Source organism: Lepus europaeus, chromosome 8 (assembly GCF_033115175.1).
Source record: "Lepus europaeus isolate LE1 chromosome 8, mLepTim1.pri, whole genome shotgun sequence".
Taxonomy (NCBI): Eukaryota; Metazoa; Chordata; class Mammalia; order Lagomorpha; family Leporidae; genus Lepus; species Lepus europaeus.
The window spans coordinates 27,126,076-27,149,957 of NC_084834.1; the positions used below are offsets into that span (position 1 = coordinate 27,126,076).

The 23,882-nt window shown below is 37.3% G+C and overlaps 1 protein-coding gene across 5 annotated transcripts in view; it reads left to right on the top strand.

Moving 5' to 3' along the window:
- Nucleotides 1-23,882, top strand: part of LRBA (LPS responsive beige-like anchor protein) — a 730,178-nt gene that overhangs the window by 288,773 nt on the left and 417,523 nt on the right. For all 5 annotated transcript variants that reach the window (XM_062199509.1, XM_062199506.1, XM_062199510.1 and 2 more), the window contains exon 36: nt 6,061-6,169. In XM_062199509.1, the coding sequence (XP_062055493.1) occupies nt 6,061-6,169 (109 nt within the window). The remainder of the gene's footprint in view (nt 1-6,060; nt 6,170-23,882) is intronic.

A 23,882-nucleotide genomic window follows, 5' to 3' on the forward strand; every position in this document is an offset into this window, starting at 1 on the left:
TGAATATGGTATATTTCTTTCCTTAGGTCTTCTTTAACTTCTCTCAGCTTTTTCTAAACTTGTAATTCCATTTCCCATGAAATTTTCTTTTCAATTTTTATTACTTATTTGATATGCTGGGGGGTGGGGTGGGCAGAGAGAGATGCTCCCATCTGCTGGTTCATTCTAAATACTTGCAACAGCTGGGACTGGACCAGGCTGAAGCTGGGAACTGGGGATCCCATCCATGTTTATCATGTGAGTGGCAGGTACCCTATTATGTGGACTATCATCCACTGCCTCCCAGAGTGCATTCGCAGAGTCTGGAGCAAGAGCTGAGAATTAAACCTCCACGCTCATGTGGGGTGCAAGCATCCTAATCCGCCTCTTAACCATTAGGCTAAGTTCCTGTCCCTTCAGTAAGCATTTGTTTAGCTTTTTTATATGTAGAATTCTAGTACAGTTATGTCATCTTGATGGTTTTTAATGCTTTTCAAAATAGACTTAAATTATGTTTGCTTTGGTGATAAGTGTTAAATAGACTCTAGATGATTTTTGTATATTCACATTTACTACACTGACTTTTCTAAATGAAATATCCTTCAAGGTATATTTTAGATCTCACACATTTTGGCATATTGTTTTCATTGTATTTTCAAGATGCTGTGTCTTTGATTTGTGGAATTTTTTAGAAAGTATATTCTTTAAAAGTAAAACAGAGTAGGTGGGCCTTCTGCTTCTGGGTTACTTATAAGGCTGTAATTAAAGTGTCAACCAGGGCTGCAGTTTCATTTGGCTGGGGAAGAATCTGCCTCTGTGTGCCTGGAGTTGTTGACAGGGTTCAGTTCCTTGTAAGTCGATGATGGACTGAACCTCTGCTCCTTGCTGCCTGTCTGTTGGCTGCAGTGAGCCCCTTGCCATGTGGGCCTTTCCCTACTTCAGCTCCTAGCCATGACAGCTTTCTTTTTTATTTTAAATCATCTTTTCTAAGATTTATTTATTTATTTGAAAATCAGAGTTAGAGAGACAGAGATAGATTTTTTTTTTGATAGATTTTCCATCTGCTGGTTCACTGCAGGGCTAGGCTAGGCTGAAGCTAGGCTCCAGGAGCTTCATCCAGGTGTCTCACATGGGTAGCAGAGGCCCAAACACTTGGGTCATCTTCCCTTGCTTTTCCCAGGCTATTAACACGGAGCTGGATCGGAAGTGGAACAGCAGGATGTGAATGGGGTCCATACAGGATGTCGGTGTTGCCAGTGGTGGTTCCACCTGCTTTGCTACAGTCTATGGCACCTTTCTTTAGCTGAGACTTCAAGGCAGTCAGTAGAGTCTGGTAGCAAGATAGAAGTTTCAATCTTACTCAGCATAACCATGGAACTAGTATCCCTTCCTTGCTGTCATATCGTCTTGTCTAGAGGCAACTCACAGCTCCTTCCCACATCCTATGGGAGAGGATTACATATTAATGTGGATACCAGGAAGAAGGGGGAACTTGGTGGCTGTTTTAGAGCCCTTTGCACAGTTTTCTATATCGTATTTCTAGTAGAATTCTGTGTCTAAGAATATATTCAGCATGATAATTTGAAATTGTTTCACACTACTTTGTGATCCCGTATTTTGCTAGTTTTTGATGTGTGTTCTGGGTTTACCTGAGTAGAGTATCTATTCTTCATTTAATGAGTGTAGTGTTCTATAAATGCCAGTAGGTCAGAAGTGTAATCAAACTATTTACATATTCTTTAGCTTTGTATCTGCTCTGTGTAGTTGTAAGCCATGATCTTAGGCACATACAAAGTTTGAATCTCAAAATTCTAAATTTTTATTTCTCTAGTTCTTTTATCCCCTATCTTTTGAGATGTTTAGTCCTTTTTTTCTCATATCCATAAAGGTTCATTAACATTCTTTTACTTTTTCTTTAATTGAATTCATCTTCTGTGAAATTATACTTTCAATCTTTATACATTATGTTGAAATTATGTCATTTGTAAGCAATATATATTTTTAAAAATCGATTTGATAATAATTGTATTAATTTTAATTTTTATATCCAGGTTATAATTTTTCCATTGTATTATTAAGGTCCTTTATATTTACTGTATGTCTTGTTTTCCTTTTCTTCCTATATTTCTTTTTTAGAGCTACATATTTTTGTTGCCCAGTTTTTTTTTACCCTTAGGTTGTTCATTATGCATTCTTTTACATGTCTTTAGTGGTTATATCTACAGATTGTAGCAATTTGTTATAAATTGATTCTTTCATCCATTTATGGATGGTACAAAGAGGGTTGTAAAACTAATTCATTTACTTTCTCTTGCCTTGTTGTTGTTGTTTTGTATTTTAAGATTATAGTATTTTAGCATTATTATAATTATTGTGAATATTGAGGTTTTTTTAGATGTACTCCCATTTGCCATTTTCTTTGTCTTTTTAAAATTTTTACATGTATCAATTTTACATTGTACTTTTACATTTATTTATTTTATTGGAAAGGCAGAGAGAGAGAGAGAGAGACAAAGATCTCCCAACTGCTGCCCACTCATCAAGTGCTTCTTTCTTTCTTTCTTTTTTTAAAGATTTATTTATATATTTATTTGAAAGTCAGAGTTACACAGAGAGAAGGAGAGGCAGAGAGAGAGAGAGGCCTTCCCATCTGCTGGTTCACGCTCCAGTTGGCCGCAATGGTCAGAGCTGCACCGATCCAAAGCCAAGAGCCAGGAACTTCCTCTGGGTCTCCCATGAGGGTGCAGGGGCCCAAAGACTTGGGCCATCTTCCACTGCTTTCCCAGGCCATAGCAGAGAGCTGGATCGGAAGTGGATCAGCTGGGACTCAAATCGGCTCCCATATGGGATGCTGGTGCTTCAGACCGTGGCTTTACCTCCTGTGCCACAGCGCCAGTCCCCTTATTTAGCTTTTATTGATAAGGGAAAACTGTTCCTCTAATGGCAGGTTCCGTTTTTCAGGCAGCCCATTGGTTAAACTGATAAAAGGTTAATCAGAGAAATCAGAGATTTTTAGTCATATGTATTTATATGGATTTCACCGAAAACTGACTAAAGGAGATGGTCACAATTTGTGGCTTCTATACTACTTACCATAGAGATAAGGGAGAGGGTAAAAGGTGTAACTAGAAAAAGAAAAAAAAACACCTTAAATTTAAATGTACCCTTAGGTGAATAGATAGGAGATACAGTAGTTTTGCAACAACATCTGTTTAGGTGATTTCTTACCCTGGATGCTCAAGTCTTACCTTTAACAGGCATCAGTCTTCCCTTCTTATGAAACTCCCAGGGGAAAGGATTTATCAATTCCTTTGGGAGCCTATTCTTTTAGACAGATAAGGGGAATTCGGAAAAGACTCTACACAGTGATGTATTCTGGATCCTTTTGCTTTCATTGTGTAAAGCTTTGTTTTTTGAATTTGTTTTCAATTTTTATTTGAAAGAGAGATCTTCCTTGTGCTGGTGCATTCTCTAAATGCCCACAGCAGGTCGAGTTGGAACAGGCAAAAGCTAGGAATCTACAGCTCCATCTGGGTCCCCGACATGGAAGGCAGAGCCCAGATACTTGTGCCATCATCTGCTGTCCCTCAGGTTGCACAATAGCATGAAGTAGGAATGGGGTGAGTGTGGCTGCATCTCAAACCTCAGCACCCTGATATGGAATACAGACGTCCCAAATGGCTACCTCAGCTGCTGTGCCAACACACCCCCTCTGCAAAGATTTTTTAGTATATAATTGTTACCTATTATTTTGGTTTAGCATTTTGAAGAGGTCATTGCATTCTTACTGGGCTTGTTGTCTTTTGAAGGCAAGAAAGAGTCTTTCCCTCTTGTACTTAGTTGCTCCCTATGATTTATATAACAACAACAACAACAAAAATGAAGCATGGGGGGCTGCAACGTTCTGCCATAGTGGGTAAAGCTGCACTGGTGCCAGCATCCCATATGTGTGCTGGTTCGATTCCCAGCTGCTCCACTTCCGATCCAGCTCCCTGCTCCCTGCTAATGGACCTGAGAAAGCAGTGGAAGATGGCCCAAGTAGTTGGACCCGTGCATGCATGTGGGAGTCCCAGAAGAAGCTCCTGGCTTTGGATCAGCCCAGCTCTGTCCATTGCATCTGTTTGGGGAGTGAACCAGTGAATGGAAGATCTTTCTCTCCCTCCCCCTCCCTCCCTCCCTCCCTCCCTCCCTCCCTCTCTCTCTCTCTCTCTCTTTCTCTCTCTCTCTCTCTGTCACTGTAATTCTGCCTTTCAAATCAAAAAGAAAAAACTATAGCATATTTGTATGGTTCTCAGTTGACATCACTAGATAATAAAATCCTTATTAAAAATTTTTGATAGCTTTACTATATATACCTGAGTGTGATTTTCTTTTGTCCTGCTTGAGGTTTATAGCACTCCAGCTCAATGTGTTTTTTTTTTTATTTTTCCAGTTTTAAAGAAATCTTGGCCTTGGGGCCAGCACTATGGCAGAGCTATAGCCACTGCTTGTGACACTGGCATTTCATATGAGCGCTAGTTAAGAGTCGTGGCTGCTATACTTCCAGTCCATCTGCCTCCTTAAATGTACCTGGGATAGCAGTGGAAGATGGCTTAAGATCTTGGGCTCCTGCCACCCACATGGGAGATAAGGATTGAGTTCCAGGCTCCTGACCTGACCTGTCCATTGGGACCATTTGGGGAGTGAACCAGTAAATGGAAGATCTCTCTTACTATTTTTCCCTCTCTTTGTAATTCTACCTTTAAAAAAAGAAGAAAATCTAGGCAAATATCTTCTCAAATCCTGCTTACTCCTTTTCTTTTACTTCAGATACAATTATGTTAGACCTTTTTTGCCATGTCCTGTGTGTCTATTTATTTAGTCAAGTTTTCATCAATTTTTTTTTGTATGTTTCAGACTAATTGTCACTGACCTACCTTTCGGTTAATGTTTCCTCCTTTGGTTGAGCTTATTAAGCTGATAAATGTATTCTTGTTTTAATTTTGTTCAGTAGTTATGCAATTTCCATTCTGTTATGGAACTCTTTATTATGCCTTCTATTGTCCTAAAAGTATTAACTACATTTATTCCAGTGCCTGGATATGAAACTTTATTTTGATTTTCTGTGAATTACCTTCTATTTCTTTTTATTCATTTGTTTTGTTGTTTGTGCCTGTTAATTGGTGATTGGATGTTGAAAGGTTTTTTTTTTTTTTTTTATTAGTTGAAAGGGTAGATTTTAGTTGCTGTGTATTATCTTCCTCTAGAGTTTTCCTTTGATTTCTGATTAACTAGCAATCATATCAGTTAGACTAGAGCTGATAGTGTTAATTTAGGGGCTGAGCTGATTGTAGGCTGGATTTTTTTTGTCTTTACTAGAGTTTGCTCTGTTTCCGTTTTGCATATTCCTAGTATGTAGCCCTTTACCCTGGCCCTCCCTTGCATTGCTGTTTTTGTTTTATTTTCTTCCCCACCCTTAAAGCTTTACTTAGCTTTTTGGCTGCCAGTCAGCTTAAATACAAGTCACCATAATGTGGTTTGAAGATCTGTTTTGGACTTTGGGGGCCTGGTCTACTTTGTTTCCATGGGTATACCTGTATTCCCGCTGATAATTCTGGGTAATCTACCATGACCCCTTCACACTTTTTATTTCCCCAGTTCTGTGAGTTGCTAGCAGTGGTTAAGCTTCTCTGTTCTCATTTGTGAATAGTAAATGCTTCATTGAGTAAAGTTAAGCTGAATGGTGTCTAAATGCTTATTTCTCTAGAATCTTCACTTCTTAAATCTTGACTGGCTTGATAGCTTCCAATGCCTTTAAAAATGTTAAAACAGTCTTATTCTAGCATTTTTAGGTGCTGTTTTTGGGTGACTAGTCTGATAGAAGTTAATCTGCTGTTGACAGGAAGATAACCTTTTGTTGTTACACTCTTAAATTATGTAGTGTTGAAATAATTGTACCTCGTTGTGTATGACATCAGAAGAGCAGAGTAAGTGTTCCTTTCTTCCCCAGATAACAAAATATACCACTTTTGATCGGTGAATGAAGACACATGTTTTGTGTGCATATGTACATTTAGTTGACAATATTTTTCTCTTCTTTAGGTTGCTTAGCCAAACAATGAAGGATCACCTTGTAAGAGTAGCAAATGAAGCCGAATTTATCCTGAGCAGGCAGAGGGCAGAGGATATTCACAGACATGCGGAATTTGAGGTGGGTTACACATGTGGTTGGTATGAGGTGATTACTGTTTTTTCATGGTGATCATGGGAAATTGCCCAGCTAAAATGACACTGTGGTCTAAGGAAACACTTTATATATCATTAGAGTTAATTTTATGAGAGAATCATGGGGGATCCTGGGAAAATGGAAGAAGCCTGTTTAACTGTCTCATCTCTACTCCAATTCACCACCAGTAGGTCAGAGCACTGTCTGTGTTTGGCTGACCTGATCTTAATATTGGGAGCTGAGTCTTGGCTCAAGAAAATTAGCAAAGGCCTTCTGACTCCCTGGGTAAGACAGAGCTATTTAACTAGAAATTAAAATCTCTATAGCAACGATATTATCTTCCAGGTTTCTAGATAGGACCAGACACAGAGCTGTGAAATTGCTCTACCCATGATGTTTGAGAGCCTCAGAATCTGCAGTAGAGGAAATGAGGGTGCATACAGTAGGGCCCCATGATAGACCATCCTGGGACCATTGCTTAGGTTAGCAGTTGCACCTGGATGTGCATACACAATATGAATTTGTAAAGGAAGTGCTTTTGTAGAGATACATATCACCATGATCCACCCAAGGTACAGTGGGAAAACTGACAAGAATATTTAGTATAGCATTTGAAAAAAATTAACTATCATTGTATAAGTTCTTTCTAGCATGTCAAGAGCAGATAAATCATGTTGCTGATATTTTTCTGGTACCTTAGAAACAGTGCATTTTATACAGCCAGCATAACCTGAAAATAATTCGAGACAGGTAAAACTCTAGAAGACCAATTTTACTTAAGGCTATGGACACAAAATTTTAACTGAAACTCTAGCTAATATAATCTATTAATATAATTAAAGAATTATAAAGGTGAGTGCTGAGAATTTTTCCTGGAACTCAAACATGGTTTCTTTTAGTATATCTACCTTCAAGTTAAATTCTATCAAAAAATTAAAAATAGAGAAAAATGTGAAGATATCAATAAGTGTAAGAAAAAAACATAAGTTTTAGCAGCCAGCCATAATAAAACTCTATGAAAAAGTTTACACAAGAAAATAAATATGAAATGTGATTAAACATAATTTTAAATGATTAACACTATTTTTATTAAAATTAGAAAAAATAACTGATAACCACTATTGATTAGCTTAAGTTTTGATGTTCTTGCAAATACAGGGTATAGTACAGGATATAGTTAATATAAGTGCTAGAAAAGATGAAATAATATTATAGTCAAATTCTTTAATGTGATCTTCTATAAAAATCTGAGTCTTGAATATTTTCCTACCATAATTAATAAAAAAATTTGGGGAGATTATTGGATACCTGATAATTTTGACAAGCAGATATCGACTAAGTTGGAAATAATAGTGTAGTCCGTTTTGACAAAACAATATTTGGACCAAATTTTGCAAGAAAATTACCTAAGCATATTTTCTGTCTTAATCTGGTGCAGTAACCAAAATAAAGTTAGCATGAACCTGGTGCTGTTACGTGCAGATGTTTTTTCATGCTGTCTTCATAATACCTTTTATAGTCAAAGTGAGAAAATTTTATTGTCACAAAAATATCAGTTTTTCTCAAATATAATTCAATGCAGTGTCCATTAGCATGATATTCTATTACAATACCAATAGAGTTTATTTGGAATTTGCATATCCCCCCAAAATATTTAAAACATATACGTGTTAAATTTGGATATTGAAATACTCATTTTCTGTGGGAAAATAAGTGGTTTAGCATAGACTTGGTATTCGTAACAAAAGAATATTGAGAATGTACTTGTCTCACCAGATTTTAAAATGATACTATCAAGATAGCATGTATTAAAAATCTTCAACATGGTATAAAGATATAGGGCGAAAGATGACATAGTGAATATCTTAGAAAACATATTTAGAAAATTTAAAAAGTGGAACTGAGTCATGTGTGAGAGTTTAGTAACCAAGATGAGATATGTAGTAGGTACAAATATGTAAGTTGACATCTATGACATGTGGCATTAAGCTTAGGAAAGATGACATCAACAACTTGGAGAGATAGATGATGCATGTGAGTGATATCTAGTCAGTGTACTAGTAATTCTAATGAAATAATAAGAGTTAAATTAGTAGACACATCCTCAGAACATAAGACAAGAAAATTTGAGGAAGCAAAGTGACCAGTAAATATATAAAATGATACTTTATAGATATTCTGGGAAATGTAAATTAGAGAATTTGTGGTCTGTCACTTTCTCTATTCTCAGATTGAAAGAAAGTAAAAAGTGTGATAATAGGTACTGCTGAAGGGAATAAGGGATATGAGAGGGTGCCATGCTTTTATATTGCTAGCAGAATGGACATTTTTACTCATATAGCAAAGCAGTGCAGTTACATCTATCAGAATAGCTATAGACATACTTACATACTCACAAATGGTTCTTTTAGTATTATTGTATGTTTGTAACTATATCTTTTAGAAATAGAGGCAATATTACATTAAGAATATGATACAATCCTGTTTATTGCAGTTCTGTATGAAATTTAGCAAAATAAAAATCAGCTAAGGAGAAACGGAGGAAATATTTAACAAAAACATCATTATTTTCTAAAGAATAGGAGGTTAATAAATTATGAAAAAATTAAGAGGTTAGTGTATTCATTTTTAAGCAAAAGCCTTCTTGTGATACAATTCCCCAAGCCATGATTCTTTTTCAGATTATTTGTGTCATTGCTTTTTACAGTTCATATTTCTTTTTTTTTTTTTTTTTTGACAGGCAGAGTGGACAGTGAGAGAGAGACAGAGAGAAAGGTCTTCCTTTTGCAGTTGGTTCACCCTCCAATGGCCGCCGCGGTTGGCGCGCTACGACCGGCGCACTGCGCTGTTCCGATGGCAGGAGCCAGGTGCTTCTCCTGGTCTCCCATGGGGTGCAGGGCCCAAGCACTTGGGCCATCCTCCACTGCACTCCCTGGCCACAGCAGAGAGCTGGCCTGGAAGAGGGGCAACCGGGACAGGATCGGTGCCCCGACCGGGACTAGAACCCGGTGTGCAGGCGCCGCAAGGCGGAGGATTAGCCTGTTGAGCCACGGCGCCGGCTACAGTTCATATTTCAACTCACACCCTACTATTTAAACTGTTGACTAAGTACTCCTGTACTTTATTTTTATGTTCTTTTCCCTTACCTGCTAGTTAGTTTCTTAAGTTACATTTTTAATGTTCATTTTTTTTATTTTTAAAGATTTATTTGTTCACTTGAAAGTGAGAGTTACACAGAGAGAGAAGGAAAAGCAGAAAGAACAAGAGAAAGAAAGGGAAAGAGAGAGAGAGATAGAGAGTTCTTCCATTTGCTGGCTCACTCCCCAATTGGCTGCAATGGCCAGAGCTGCACAGATCCGAAGCTAGGAACCAGGAGCTTCTTCTGGGTCTTCCACACGGGTGCAGGGGACCAAGTACCCCGTCTATCCTCTACTGCTTTCCCAGGCCATAGCAGAGAGCTGGATTGGAAGTGGAGCAGCTAGTGCTCAAACTGGCGCCCATTTAGGATGCCGGCATGGCTGGCAACGGCTTCACCTGCTATGCCACAGTGCCGGACCCCATATTTTCTAAATTTATATAATTCATGTTTTGCAATCAAAAGTCTGTTAATGGCCGGTGCCGCGGCTCAGTAGGCTAATCCTCCGCCTGTGGCGCCGGCACACCAAGTTCTAGTCCCGGTCGGGGCGCTGGATTCTGTCCCGGTTGCCCCTCTTCCAGGCCAGCTCTCTGCTGTGGCCCAGGAATGCAGTGGAGGATGGCCCAAGTGCTTGGGCCCTGCACCCCATGGGAGACCAGGAGAAGCACCTGGCTCCTGCCATTGGATCAGCGCGGTGCGCCGGCCGCAGCGCACCAGCTGCAGCGGCTATTGGAGGGTGAACCAATGGAAGGAAGACCTTTCTCTCTGTCTCTCTCTCACTGTCCATTCTGCCTGTCAAAAAAAAAAAAAAAGTCTGTTAGTGCTTGAGTGTTTGTTCTCTTGCTATATCAGTTAAATATCTCACTAACCCATTTTGTTAGTCATAACTTAATTTCCATGTTCTTTGTAAAATTCAGTGCTTAATTGGATATGTTTCATAATTATATTTTTTCCACAAAAGTCTCATGTGCTCTAAACTTAAAGTTGTTTCCTGTTTAATAATATTTGGTAGCTGTGTTTAGTTGAGTGACATTCTGATTGATTTAATGTTTTTTTTTTTTAATTTAATGTTGTTGGCTAACACTTGCACTACCTTAGAACTTTGTAGACATTGATCTATTTTCTTCTGACTTTTAATGTTACTTTCTGAGGATAGTATGGTTTTTTCTCAAGTTTTGATATGCTTTTGATATCCTGTGCTCTAGATTTCTTTGTATACAAAATTAAATTCTTTAACAGCAGTACAGCTTAGTACTAACCATTATCTATCTAATTTTGTAGAACATAGTTTCTTGTTGTGATCTGCAGGATTAGATTATTCTGTGAGTTCTTGCAAATTTTCTTAAATTGTGGTTTGAAATTTTTTTTTTGTTTCCTGTTCTTTTTTGTACTTAGTGACATTTACTAATCTTATGTTAGATATGTGCATTTGTCTACCATCCTACTAGCTCTTACCTTATTTCTCTATCAGTAATTAAACTTTTTATGTTTTCCCTGATATTTGTTATTTATTTATTATGCCTATAATGATTATGTTTTGTTCCTAATTTTGTTTGTTTAGGACTTCAACCTAATTATTTATTTAACTTATGCTATTAAGGAGACGTTATAGGTTTTATAAAAGTATTAACTAATTTAGTCCTTATATCAAATCTCACTTGATAAATTCAAAAACAGCAGAAATAATGCAAAGTAACAGTTGGGATCCAGATCCAGGACATTTATTTCACTCTTGATTGCTAATCTATGAATTTGCTTAAAGTTTTTTAGATTTCTATAGAAAGGGTAAGATTTAATACTGAAATACACAGTAGGTTTATTCTGAATTGTTTAATTTTATGCTTTGTTAGTATAGTTTTTTATTTTAATCTGTATCCTCATGCTTTGAGATTTATAATGTTGCATAGTAATTTGAAGTTACTTTAAAATGTTCATGGAAAATGCACATTATCTTTTAGTTGCATTTTACATGGATTTTTAAAAGAAGCCTTGTATTATAAGTTATAAATATAGTAAAATATCTAAATAAAATCTGCTGTATTTCCAAACAAATGCTATTGATATATGAATTTTTAATGGAAAAAATGTAGAACTGTTTCTTTAAGAGTCAGTTTTAAGATAATGAACATTCTTATATTTACTGCTGTTTGATTTTTCATAGAAAAAAATTAAATTTTATCTGTTAGTGGTTTCCACCTTCTACCAAAAAGAGTATTTAATATGCATAGACTATTTGTGGTTGCAGAGTGGCTGATTTGTTATCTTTATTGTCAAAGGACTGATGGAAGTGTAGATCTGAAATGTATCTCTTTGGTTCTTTGCATGGTTATTATTGGAGTGGGATATGTTTGACGTCTTCTATTTTGATTTATATAGAGGTTTCATGAATGTTATGACATCCTACTTATTCCAATTTTTAAAGAAAGTGTTATGGCTATAGACAGATTGTTTATATTTAAGATTGTCATGCAGGACATTGGGCCTTGGCCTGTAAATATGGTATATGCATGAATGTATTCATTTCATGACCATCTTTTTGTAAAGAAAAAAGTTAATAGTTTTAGTGCAATTATGCTGATGTATCTATAAATCATAATATGCTATTAGTTGTTACTTAATGATTTTGATTTTAGAAATCTATTTGTTAAGATCTACTTTAGTAAGAATTTCCTAGTGTTCTTTTGGATGTTGCTTTGAATTTCATGCACTATACTGTAGAGCTCATTTCTTACTAGCTTCAGTGGAACTACAAACCAGGTCATCAGTCACTTTATTTGATTAAAGTAATAAAAACAGTTCATTTTTTGGAAAAAATAAAGGCGATGATACAACAACGCCTTAACTTTTTTTATTCATTTAAATTTTATTTACTTATTTGAGGGGAGGGAGGATGGAGAGAGACATCTATAGAGATCTTCCATCAGCTGGTTTACTCCCTAAGTGCCCAGAGTTCACTCCCCAAGTGCCCAAAAGGGAATTCAATCCAGGTCTCCCACATGGTTGGCAGGAACCTGATTACTTTAGCCATCATAGCTGCCTCCCCAAAGTCATTTGGACGAAGTTGGGATCAAGAATTAGAAGTGGAAGTTGAACCTACATGCTTCAATGTGTGATGCTGGCATCTTACCCACCAGGCTTCATACATTCCCCTTGATTAATTCTTAGTATTGTAATCTGTACATTTTTCTTTTAATTGAAGAATTAGTCTGTTTTTAAATTAGCAAGCCAAATATTTTAAAATGAAATAGTGAACATTGGCAGATGAGTGCTTTAACATTTTAAAAAAAGTTTCTATACTTCCATTTAATTTTCTAAGCTCTTTTTTTAAAAATTTTATTTATTTATTTATTTTTGACAGGCAGAGTGGATAGTGAGAGAGAGAGAGAGAGAGAGAGAGAGAGAGAGAGAGAGAAAGGTCTTCCTTTGCCGTTGGTTCACCCTCCAATGGCTGCCGTAGCCAGCGCGCTGCGGCCAGCGCACCGCGCTGATCCTATGGCAGGAGCCAGGTGCTTCTCCTGGTCTCCCATGGGGTGCAGGGCCCAAACACTTGGGCCATCTTCCACTGCACTCCCTGGCCACAGCAGAGAGCTGGCCTGGAAGAGGGGCAACAGGGACAGAATCCGGTGCCCTGACCGGGACTAGAACCCGGTGTGCCGGCGCCGCAAGGTGGAGGATTAGCCTAGTGAGCTGCGGCGCCGGCCAGTTTTCTAAGCTCTTATGTATAAATAAATCTTCATAACCTTTAAGTACATGTTAGTATCATCTTCCCTGTTTTAGATACCAGGAGATTTGAAGCACAGAGAGGCTGTGTATTTGCCAGCTTTCATCACTATAACTAAATACCCAAAACAAATTTAAGAAGGAAGGCAGTTTATTTTGGCTTGTGGATTCATAGTCCAGGATTGGATGGGGATCATTGGTTTGGCCATCTGGTGAGCCTGGAGGATTGTAGCAGTAGAGCATGTGTGGAAGAATGATCACATGACAAGCAAGCAGGGGTGGCAGCTGGCGGGGTGGGGTGAGAAAAGGAGAGAGGCAGAGACATAGAAGAGAAGGAAGTAGAGAGAAAGGGAGGGAAGGGCTGAGCCATTTCATCATAAATGACCACCCTCCCAAGAGAACTGAATTCTGAGAGCATACCCCTAGGGTCCCAAGAACCTTCTTCTGGGTCTACCTTCCAAACACTACAATTGGATCAAATTTATACCGTTCTTAGTATATTAACTTAGCATTTTGGGGGGATTAAACATCTGTGTGAACTTAGGAGTCATATTCTGTTCCATCTATAGCGCTGAGTGATTTGTTGTATTTGTTGTGGGTCACACATCGCTAGTAGATGGTGAAGCTTGGGTTTGATGCAGGTAGCCTGATGCTGAATATCAATTTATGACCACTTTGCTATGTGATCACCTCCAAAATCTTCTTCTAAGTGGTTTAATGCATATTTGCTCATTTTAGCACCACAAAAATCTATGACATGCATATTCATGTTTCTCCCTTAAATGTTCATTTGCAGTGTACTAAATTCAGTGTAGAATATAAATGGCTTCTTTGTAAAGATTTGATTTATTTGAAAGGTAGAGTGACAGAGAGAGAGATAGAGAGGGAGGGAAAGACAGATCTTCTGTCTACTGGTTCACTTCTGAAATGTCTACAACAGCCAGGTCTGGGCCAGACTGAAGCCAGGAGCCAAAGGAGCCTCATCCTAATTTCTCATATGGGTGGCAGGGACCCAAGTACTTGGGTTATCTTCCACTGCCTTCTCAGGCACGTTACCAGAGAGCTAGATCACGAGTCGAGTAGCAGGGATGCAAACTGGCATGCATATAGGATGTTGGCGACACAAGCAACGACTTACACTGACATAATACTGGCTGCATTTTTCATTGCTTTTTAAGTAATGAAACCAAATCAGGATAATAATTGTGTGTTTATCCTGTTGACTTTTTAATGTGGTATTATAATTTTGTAAATAGTATTTTTGATCAAGAATCTTTAATTTCCAGGAAGTTTATGCTTTGCTGTTGGTTAAAATTTTGTTACTGTTTTCTTATTCATTTGACTATGAACAGCTAATATGTTCTATAAAATTTCTAATTTGGGGGCTTATTGAAGATTTTTAATTGGCCTTATTTGATATTTTCATATTTGCAGCCTTTTATGTTTGTTAAGAAAAAAGTAACTATAATAAACCACAACATTTGGTCTCTAATCATAGTAAAATTCCCACTGGGGTTTTTGAAAGTATTCAAGGAAATGATTATGAGACCCATTGTAACAAAATAAATCTACTTGGCTCTTCTACAAGAGGAACAACATTAAGAGAGGACTAATGCTCTGACAATTAAATGCATAAACTGTATTCTGGATCAGGTATCATAACACAGCATAATATATATTTCAGATTTCTAAAGAGAAATATCAGACAGTCTACAAGACACTGATTTACTGATTCTTGATTTCAGTCATCTGTACAATCAAAAGTAACAGACATTCACACTGAAGAGGAAGTTAGAAAAAAATCTGAATGAAGCGTGATCATTAATATTTTAAAAAAGAAAAATAAGAATTTTGAGAATACAGGATTCTAGAAGATAAAGTGGCACTTACAACTGATAGAAAGGTGAAATTAAAATGACAAAATGGTAAACACTTTTTTATACCTGATACTGCCAGTAAAGTTGTAGGAAATGTGAATTGCTGCGTTATTTGTAACATCACTTATAGCATGATTACTTTGGGAAGCTCTTTGAAATGAGGTCTATCTTTGACTTAAAATAATTTCTATTGAAAATTTTTATGTAAATGATTTAAAAGGAAAGCACAGTCATATCCTTGATAATGTCAGTCACTGTGGTTACAATAAAAGAATACTGGAAAATGTCTTAATGTCTGACAGTTGACAAATGAATATGTAAGTAGTGGCATATCATCTGTGGAACACTGAACATTCATTAAGAGCTATCTTAATACTTTAATTGTTTTAAATTTAGGATTCAAAATTATGCCTTTTAATATTTAATATATGCATGAATATTGCTAAAAGTGTAGAGTAACTAGAAAAGCAACACAGTTCTTTTAGTATTTTTTTCTTTTACTAATTTCTTTTTTTCTTAAGAAGTTATGAATTGAAAAAAATGATAACTAAAATGAAGGGAGCAAGGAGGAAGCCATTATATTAAGCCACAGTTCTTTGAGATATGTAGAAAAAAATTAAAAATTTAGATGTTTCAAACCTAAATTATTGAGTATTTCCCCAGTCTCATGCTCAGATTTCTGTTTATCATTGCCATAATTCTTCCAGTTTTCCCGGTATTAAGACTGGTACTCATGGATGGTGGTTGTGGCATGGTGATTTAGGCTGCTGCTTTGGACACCTGCATTCCATGTTGGAGTTGCTGGTTCAGGTTCTGGCTACTCTGCTTCAAATCCAGCTTCCTGCTAATGTGCATCTTGGGAGGCAAGAGAATGTTGCTCAATTGACTGGACCTCTACTAACCATGTGTGAGACCTGGATGGCCTGGTTTGAGCTGACTCCCTCTCCCTGGCTGTGAACCAGTGGATGGAAGATTCATATTAATACTTTCTCTCTCTCTCTTTTGTTCTACCTTTCAAAGAGAGGGAAATAAACATTTAAAAAACCTCTGTTATTAATAACTAAAGAAAACATAGATTATGTTTTATCAAAAGTGTTTGGACTTTTGCTTGAAGAAAACTAAAAGGCAACCTATGAAATTGGAGAATCTATTTACATATCTGTATATGAAAGAGTCTAGTATCCCAAATGTGTAAATAAAATTTATAGTGCAGCATAATTTTAGAATGTGCTAAGGATTTAAATAGACATTTCTGAAGGAGACATATAAGTGGTCAATAAATGCATGAAAAAGATGCTCAGTATCATCCATTAAGGAAGTGGAATTCAAAACCAGAATGAGAAACCACTTCATACTCCTAGGATGGTTATGATGGAGAAGGTAGGTAATAGTGGTAGGGATGTGGAGAAATTGGAACCTTCTTATGCTACTGATGAGAATCTAAAATAATGCAGCCGCTTTGGAGAAGTCTGACAGTTATTCACATGGTTAAACAGAGTTACCATATAATCCCGTGATTCTACTTGGTATGCATTCAAGAGAATTGAAAACATATGTCCAAACAAAACCTTGGACACAAATGTTCATAGCAAAATTATTCATAATAACTAAAAAGTGGCATTAACCCAAATGTTCATCAATGGAATAAAAAAAGTAGGGTATCTATACAGTGGAATCTTACCCATATGTGAATATACATTTGTAATATATATGCATGATATAATGTATTTTATATATACTATTTGTATATATATGTATATATATATGTATTTAAAGTTTTAATTTATTTGAGAGAGAGAATTATAGAGAGAGGGAGAGGCAGAGAAAAGTGTTTCATCCACTGGTTCACTCCCCAAATGGCCTCAATGGCCAGAACTTCCTCCAGGTTTCCCACGTGGTTGCAGAGGCCCAAGCACTTGGACCATCCTCATTGCTTTCCCAAGCCCCAGCAGAGAGCTGGATTGGAAGAGAAGCAGGCGGGACTAGAACCGGTGCCCATATGGGATGCCGGTGCTGCAGTTGGAGGATTAACCTACTACGCCACAGTACCAGCCTCTATATATATTTATAAATTTTTAAGATTGAGATTACAAGGTATAGTATAAATAAAATATTTCAGAATTCTGTTATGATTAGGAAAGTAAAATTCTCCAACAACTATTCTTTTTATCAGGACTTAATAGTATATTTATTTAGCCTCAGTAATGTCTTGGTTGATTTATTTAATTAATGATACAGCCTATTTTTATATAAATTTATAGCCTTTTTCAGGACACTTTCAGATTTATGTGTACATTTATTTTTTGTTGGACAAATAAGATGGTTTATTCTTAATCTGTGGTTTTTTGGCAATCATGTGTATTGTCCATACATTTTTAGAATTTGAATTTCTGGCTTATTAGGACTACAAATTTCTTGATACTTTTACATAACTTCCTGCCTTCTTTGTAAACCATGTTTGGCAGCAAGCTTCTCTGCATGATTTCTCTTTAGTAATTAAATTTAGCATTTCCAGCTGCTGAAAAAATTTGTTGGCCTTTGCTGTTCATTTGTGTTTCCTCATGCGTAAAACCTAAGACATTCACATATTTTTAATTCTCTTAGAGTACCATTTTATAGGCTAGATTTGCCAGTTTTATAGTGTGAATGACTTGCCTTCTTACTTAATCTTAAATATGAATCTAAAATATTAATCTTTCATGTAAATTAAAATATGAATCATGTGGTTATCCTGACTGGCTTTCCTCTAATAATTTATTAGGAATTTATGATTTTATTTTCTTCGAATTTATCAATAGGTTGTTTTTAAAGAGGTTAATTTCAGACCCATGTATTCTCTCTTTACATGTAAGGATAGGAAATTGGATGTAACTGTAAGTTGGGCTAATTACCATTGTATTTAATGAGTTATTTGTAACACTGCAGTGTAATTTTAAATAGATTAAATATCTTTCTTGTTTTACAGTACTCTATTTGGGTACGATGAGCTATTTTTATTTGAGGAGTGTTTTTTGATGTATATAGGTTTTAGATATTGTGGTGATGACATCAAGCCACAATACATATCTTCAGAAGATATCATGCCTATAATTCAGTGCTCACTATTGCCCATTACTATCGAAAACAGTTTTCATAGGTAATGTACTTCTTTGTGAGAAATTACTAGCATCTAGCTGCAGTTTGCTAATTTTTAGACATCTCAAATGATCATTCCTTAAATTATTAATGGATTCATATCTGAATAGCCAATAGGAGCCCAAGTACAATCCTCAGATGGGAATTTAAACAGAAGTGCTAATGTATAAACTGTTAGTATTTCAAATTGTGTATTGAGATTCTGATTTGATCAATGGATACATGCTGTATGCTTGACTGAGCAATTTTAGGTAATTGTGTTAATTCTCAAATTGGTTTTACTATTTTATTCTTTATCTTGCATTACCTTGTTGAATACATAATAAAATGACATAATGTCAAATGGTAGAGTGGTAAAAATACAAATGTATTGATTCCATCATTAAATATCTTTTTAACGATTGTTAAAGCATTGTTTTAAGCATCATATTAACAAATAGAATTTAATTCATTTGGTGTAAGAGTTCATATGAGAAAGAAAATTATACCTAAAAGGAGATGGCGACCTTAAAAGAAAAATTATTTGTGAAATGTGAATTCCAGTCCTCAAATTCACATAGAACTGTGGGTGGTACTTAACAGGCAAATAATCTTGATGAAGAAAGTTGGAAAACTCATACCTCTGAATTTCAAAACTATAATAATAAAACAGTGTGAAGCCGGCATAGTGTTAGATGTATAGACAAATAAACTCAGATATCTAAGGCCAGTTGATTTTTGATAATGATCCCAAAATCATTAAATAAAAGGAAGAGTAGTCTCTTTAACAACTGGTGCTGAGACAACTGGGTATCCACATGCAAAAATTGAAGTTCAACTCTTACCTCACACTGTTATACAAAGTTTAATTCAAAACATATCAAAGACCTCAGTATCAGAATTGAAGTTATAGAACTCTTATCACAAAACATAGTGACAAACCTTTAGAATTTGGGGTTTAGAAATTGATTCCTTTTTTAAAAAATATATTTATTTTATTTGAAAAGCAGAGTTACAGAGAGGTGGAGAGAGAGAGTGTGTCTTCCATCCACTGGTTCACTCCCCAGATGGCCGCAATGGCTGGAGCTGAGCCGATCTGAAGTAGGAGCCAGGAGCTTCTTCCTGGTCTCCCATGCAGGTGCAGAGGCCCAAGGACTATATACAGTGAAAAGTATTTCTAAATCATCTCATAAGGATCTGTATCAAGAATATGTAAACAAATTCCACAAAAAGTTAGTGGGTTAAGCTGCTGCCTGTAATACTGGCATCCCGTATAGATGCTGGATGTTGTCCCAGCTGTTCCACTTCCAACTCAGCTCCTTGCTAATGCTCCTGGGAAAAAAATAGAAGATGACCCAACTGCCTGGGCCCCTGCCACCCACATGGGAGACCCGATGAAGCTCCTGGCTTTGGCCTGGTCCAACCCTGGCCATTGGAGCCATTTGGGGAGTGAATCTACAGATGGAAGATCTCTCTCTCTCCCTCCCGCTGTCTCTCTTTCTCTCTCTCCGTGTCTCCCTCTGTCTTTGTAACCCTTTCAAATAAATAAATAAATCTTTAAATAAAAATTCAACAAAAAGACAATCTAATTAAAAACCATGGAAAGAATGTGAACAGGCTTTTCTCTGAAGATACTCCAATGACCAAAAAAACATAAAAAGATGCTTAACACAATTAGTCTGTAAGAAAATGCAAATCAAAACCACAATCAGATACCACTTCATACCCAGTGGAATGTCTAATTATAAAATAATAATAACAAGTGTTGGTGAGGCTATGGAGATACTGGGTTTGCATGTTCATAGAAGCCCTATTAATAGTCCAAAGGTAAAAACATCCTGTTAGGATTAGCTTTATGTGTTGACTTGGCTGAATTATAGAGCACCCAGATTAAATATTTCTAGGTGTGTCTCTGGAAATGTTTCCAAGTGAGATTAGTGTTTGAATCTGTGGACTCAATGAAGTATTTTTCTATAAGTGTAGTAGTTAATCGTTAAGTTAGTTTTGCATTTATTTGAGTACAGGCTTCAGACGTTTCTGGAAAATTCACATGACCTTAAAATTCCATTTTCTGTGTGTTTCTAGTTGCTTTTCTGTGTTTTTCTCATATCCTTTAAGTACTGAGATTTTTAAAATAAATATTTATTTATTTGAAAGAACTACAGAGAGAGAGAGAGAGAGAGAGATCTTCTATCTACTGGTTCACTCCCCAAATGGCAGCCATATCCAGAACTGGGCCCTGCCAAATCCAGGAGCCAGGAGCTTGAACTAAGTCTCCCATATGGATGGCAGGGGCCCAAACACTTGGGCCATCTTCTACCTTTCCCAGGTCATGACCAGGGAGCTGGATCAGAAGTAGAGAAAGTAAGAAATCAACCAGTGCGCATATGGGATGCTGGTGTTGCAGGTGTCAGCTTTATCTGCTGTGCCACAATGCTGCACCTGAGTTGTTTTTTTAGGTTTATTTGTTTATTTGAAAGACAGAGTGAGGGAGAGAAAGGGAGAAGAGAGAGGGAGAAGGCAGAGGGGGGGAGGGAGAGGGAGAGAATCTTCTGCTGGCTTATTCTCCTAATGGCTGCTATGTCTGGGCCTGGGCCAGGCTGAAGCTAGCATCCAGGAATTCCATCCAGGTCTCCCACATGGGTGGTAGGGGCCCAAGCACTTGAGATGTCTTTTGCTGCCTTGCCGGGTGAATTAGCAGGGAGCTGGGTCAGAAGTGGAGTAGCTGGAAATCCATTCCAATGGATAGCTTAACTCTCTGTACCACAACACTGGCTTGAGTAGTAGGATTCCTTCAGACTTTATACTAAACCTTCTGTGTGTCTCCATTCCTTTGCTGTTTAACTTAATGTTTCTGTAAGTCTTAAATCCTACCTTTAATCTATTTTAAAAATTATTACTATTTAAAAGGCAGAAAGAAAGAGACAGAATTTCCATCCCCTTGTTCACTTCCCAAATGTGTACAAACCACTGGGGCAGGGTCTGGGCCAGAGCCAGAGCTGGGAGCAAGGAACCACATGTGGGGGGCAGGGACCCAACTCCCTGAAGTGCCATCTGCTTTCTCCCAGGATCAGCATTAGCAGGAAGCTGGAATCAGGAGTCAGAACTAGGACTTGAGGGGCTGGCACTGTGGTGTAGCAGATAAAGCTGCCGACTGCAGTGCCAGCATCCCATATGCGTGCCAGTTCCAGTCTCGGCTGTTCCACTTCCAATCTAGCTCTCTGCCATGGCCTGGGAAAGCAGTAGAAGATGGTCCAAGTCCTTAGGCTTCTGTACCTGCACGGGAGGCCCAGAAGAAGCTCCTGGCTCCTGGCTTCGGGTCGGCTAAGCTCTGGCCGTTGTGGCCAATTGGGGAGTAAACTAACAGATGGAAGACCTCTCTCTCTCTCTCTCTCTCTGTGCCTCTCCTCTCTCTGTGTAACTCTGACTTTCAAATAAATAAATAATTCTTAGAAAAAAAAAAGAACTTGGACTTGAACCTAGGCACTCCTAGTATGATAATTTGACAATTTAAAATTTTTAATCTTTAAAATTTATATCTTGGGGCTGGTCTTTGTGGCATAGCAGATAAAGCTGCTACCTGATATGTCAGCATTCTGTATCAGCACCAGTTTGCATCCCAGCTGCTCTACTTCGGATCCAGCTCCCTGCTAGTGGCCTGGGAAAGCAGCAGAGGATGGCCTGAGTACTTGGGCCCCTGTACCCACTTGGGAGATATGGAAGAATCTCCGGGCTCCTGGCTACCACCTGGTCCAGTGATGGTTGTTGAATACATCTGGACAGTGAACCAGAGCATGAAAGATCTTTGTGTATGTGTGTGTATGTGCCTCTCCTTTTCTCTGTAACTCTGACTTTCAAATAAGTAAATCTTAAAAAATTTGTATCTTACGTCTGGATTCCATTTTTGAGTGCCAGATTTATTTGCTTAACCTTATTTTGCATATGCAGTTGGATTTCTCATTAATATTACAGTACGATGCATTCTTATTGTTAAGAGCTTGGTCTCTGGATTCAAACGGTGCAGGATTTTATATTTTTGCTAATACTTTTAAATTTTAGTCTTTGTGAATAACTTCTTTCTCCTGAAATCTATCTGTTGTAGACTGAGGATCATAATACAATTGTTGTGAGACATGAACCTCATTTCTAACAATAAATATTCAATAATTGGAAGCTTTTTATCCTATTACATCATAATTAATATGTTTAAAAGGAAACTTGATTTTTCTTCAGCCTATCAAATCAGAATCTAGCTGAGAGTCATGCTTGCATTTTTTTTTTCCCTTCACAATTATACCTTCCAATGTCCTGGGAATTCAGTCATTGTAATTTTCTTGAAATTATCTCCTTCCTGTATCATTTCTCGCCTTAGGTCAGATCACCCTTTTTCATCTGGATTACAACATTCTCCTGTTCTTAATCTTAGTCCATTTTAGTATTTCACATATCAGTAAAAATGATTCCAGCACATGAACTGGATTTTATTATCTCTTTCCTGTGACTCTTTGTTGGTTTTCTATTGTAACTCCAAAGTACTTACCGTGGCTTTTGAGACTCTGCAGGACCTGACTACTGCCTCTTTCCCGTTGCATCTGCAACTCTCCACATGTCACTTTACGTTTTTGTCACTAGTCTTTCAACTCCTCTGACATGTTGATCTCTTTCTTCCCTGAGAGTCTCTGCACATTCATTCTGTCAAGTGATACTTACTGAGCATTTACTGTGTGCTGCTGTGGCCCTGGGATACAAGAATTTATAAAACTGATATAAACACCTGGTCTCCTGGAACTTACCTACTTCTGAGGAGAAACAGATAATAAAAAGTTAAACTGGGTAAAATATATAGTGTTTTAGAAAGTGATTCTAAAGATAGACTTTAAAAATGCTTTAGATCAAAAACAAATGTGGTGTGTCCATTTTAAATAGAGTGATAGGAAGGCTCTCGCCAAAAAGTGATTGCAGGAACTGACCAAGGAAGTCATTGAAATAGCAGGGGGAAGGAGTGTGACTGAGAAAAGAGAACAAACAACACAAGAGGATTGGGGCAGTTGCATGTCTGGCAGGTTTTGAAAATGTAGGAATGTTGGACTGATGTGAGTGAAAGGGTGTTTGGAAAGAGAGAAGGCTGAAGTTAATGTAGGGCCAGATCATATAATGCTTGGTAAGCTACTGCAGAGACATTGTTTCTTAGCATGGTGAAACTCTTGGAGGGTTATAAACAGAGAAATGATACACTCTTAGACATGTTTTAAATGAATCCCTCTGGTTGCTATTGTAGAAGAAGACTAAAGGGGAGGCAAGGGAAGAAATAGGAAGAACAGTTAGATACCAGTTGCAGTAACTGAAAAGAGAAATGTTGGCTTGGACTAGATTGGTGGCAGTGAAGATGGTGAAATGTGTTTTGGCTGGAGTCTCTTTTTTTTTTTTTCCCCAAAACTCCACAGGATATGCTGATAGAATTAATATATGTAGGGAAAAGAAGGGGCTCAAAACTGACTGGGGAGTGTTTCTTTGAACAACTAGAGGAATGGAGTGAAAAGTAAGACTTTTGAAAGGGCTACTTAGAGAGCCACAAGGAAAGGTCAGTAGCCAAGTTTTGAACATGTTCAATTTGAAGTTCTTATTATGTATCCAAGTGAAAATGTCATTAGGCAGTCAGAGATTTAAAAACTTGGAATAAAAGTTTGGGAACCCAGTGTGTTGTCTTGCTGGTATTGAAAGCCATGAGTCAGGATGAGAACAATTGAGTAGCAGAGATGCTAACTGTAGGCAGGCAGAAAACCAAGACTTGATCATTCTCAAAGTCTATTTAAAAGTTTCAGGAAGATTTATGAACTATTTCAAATAAGAG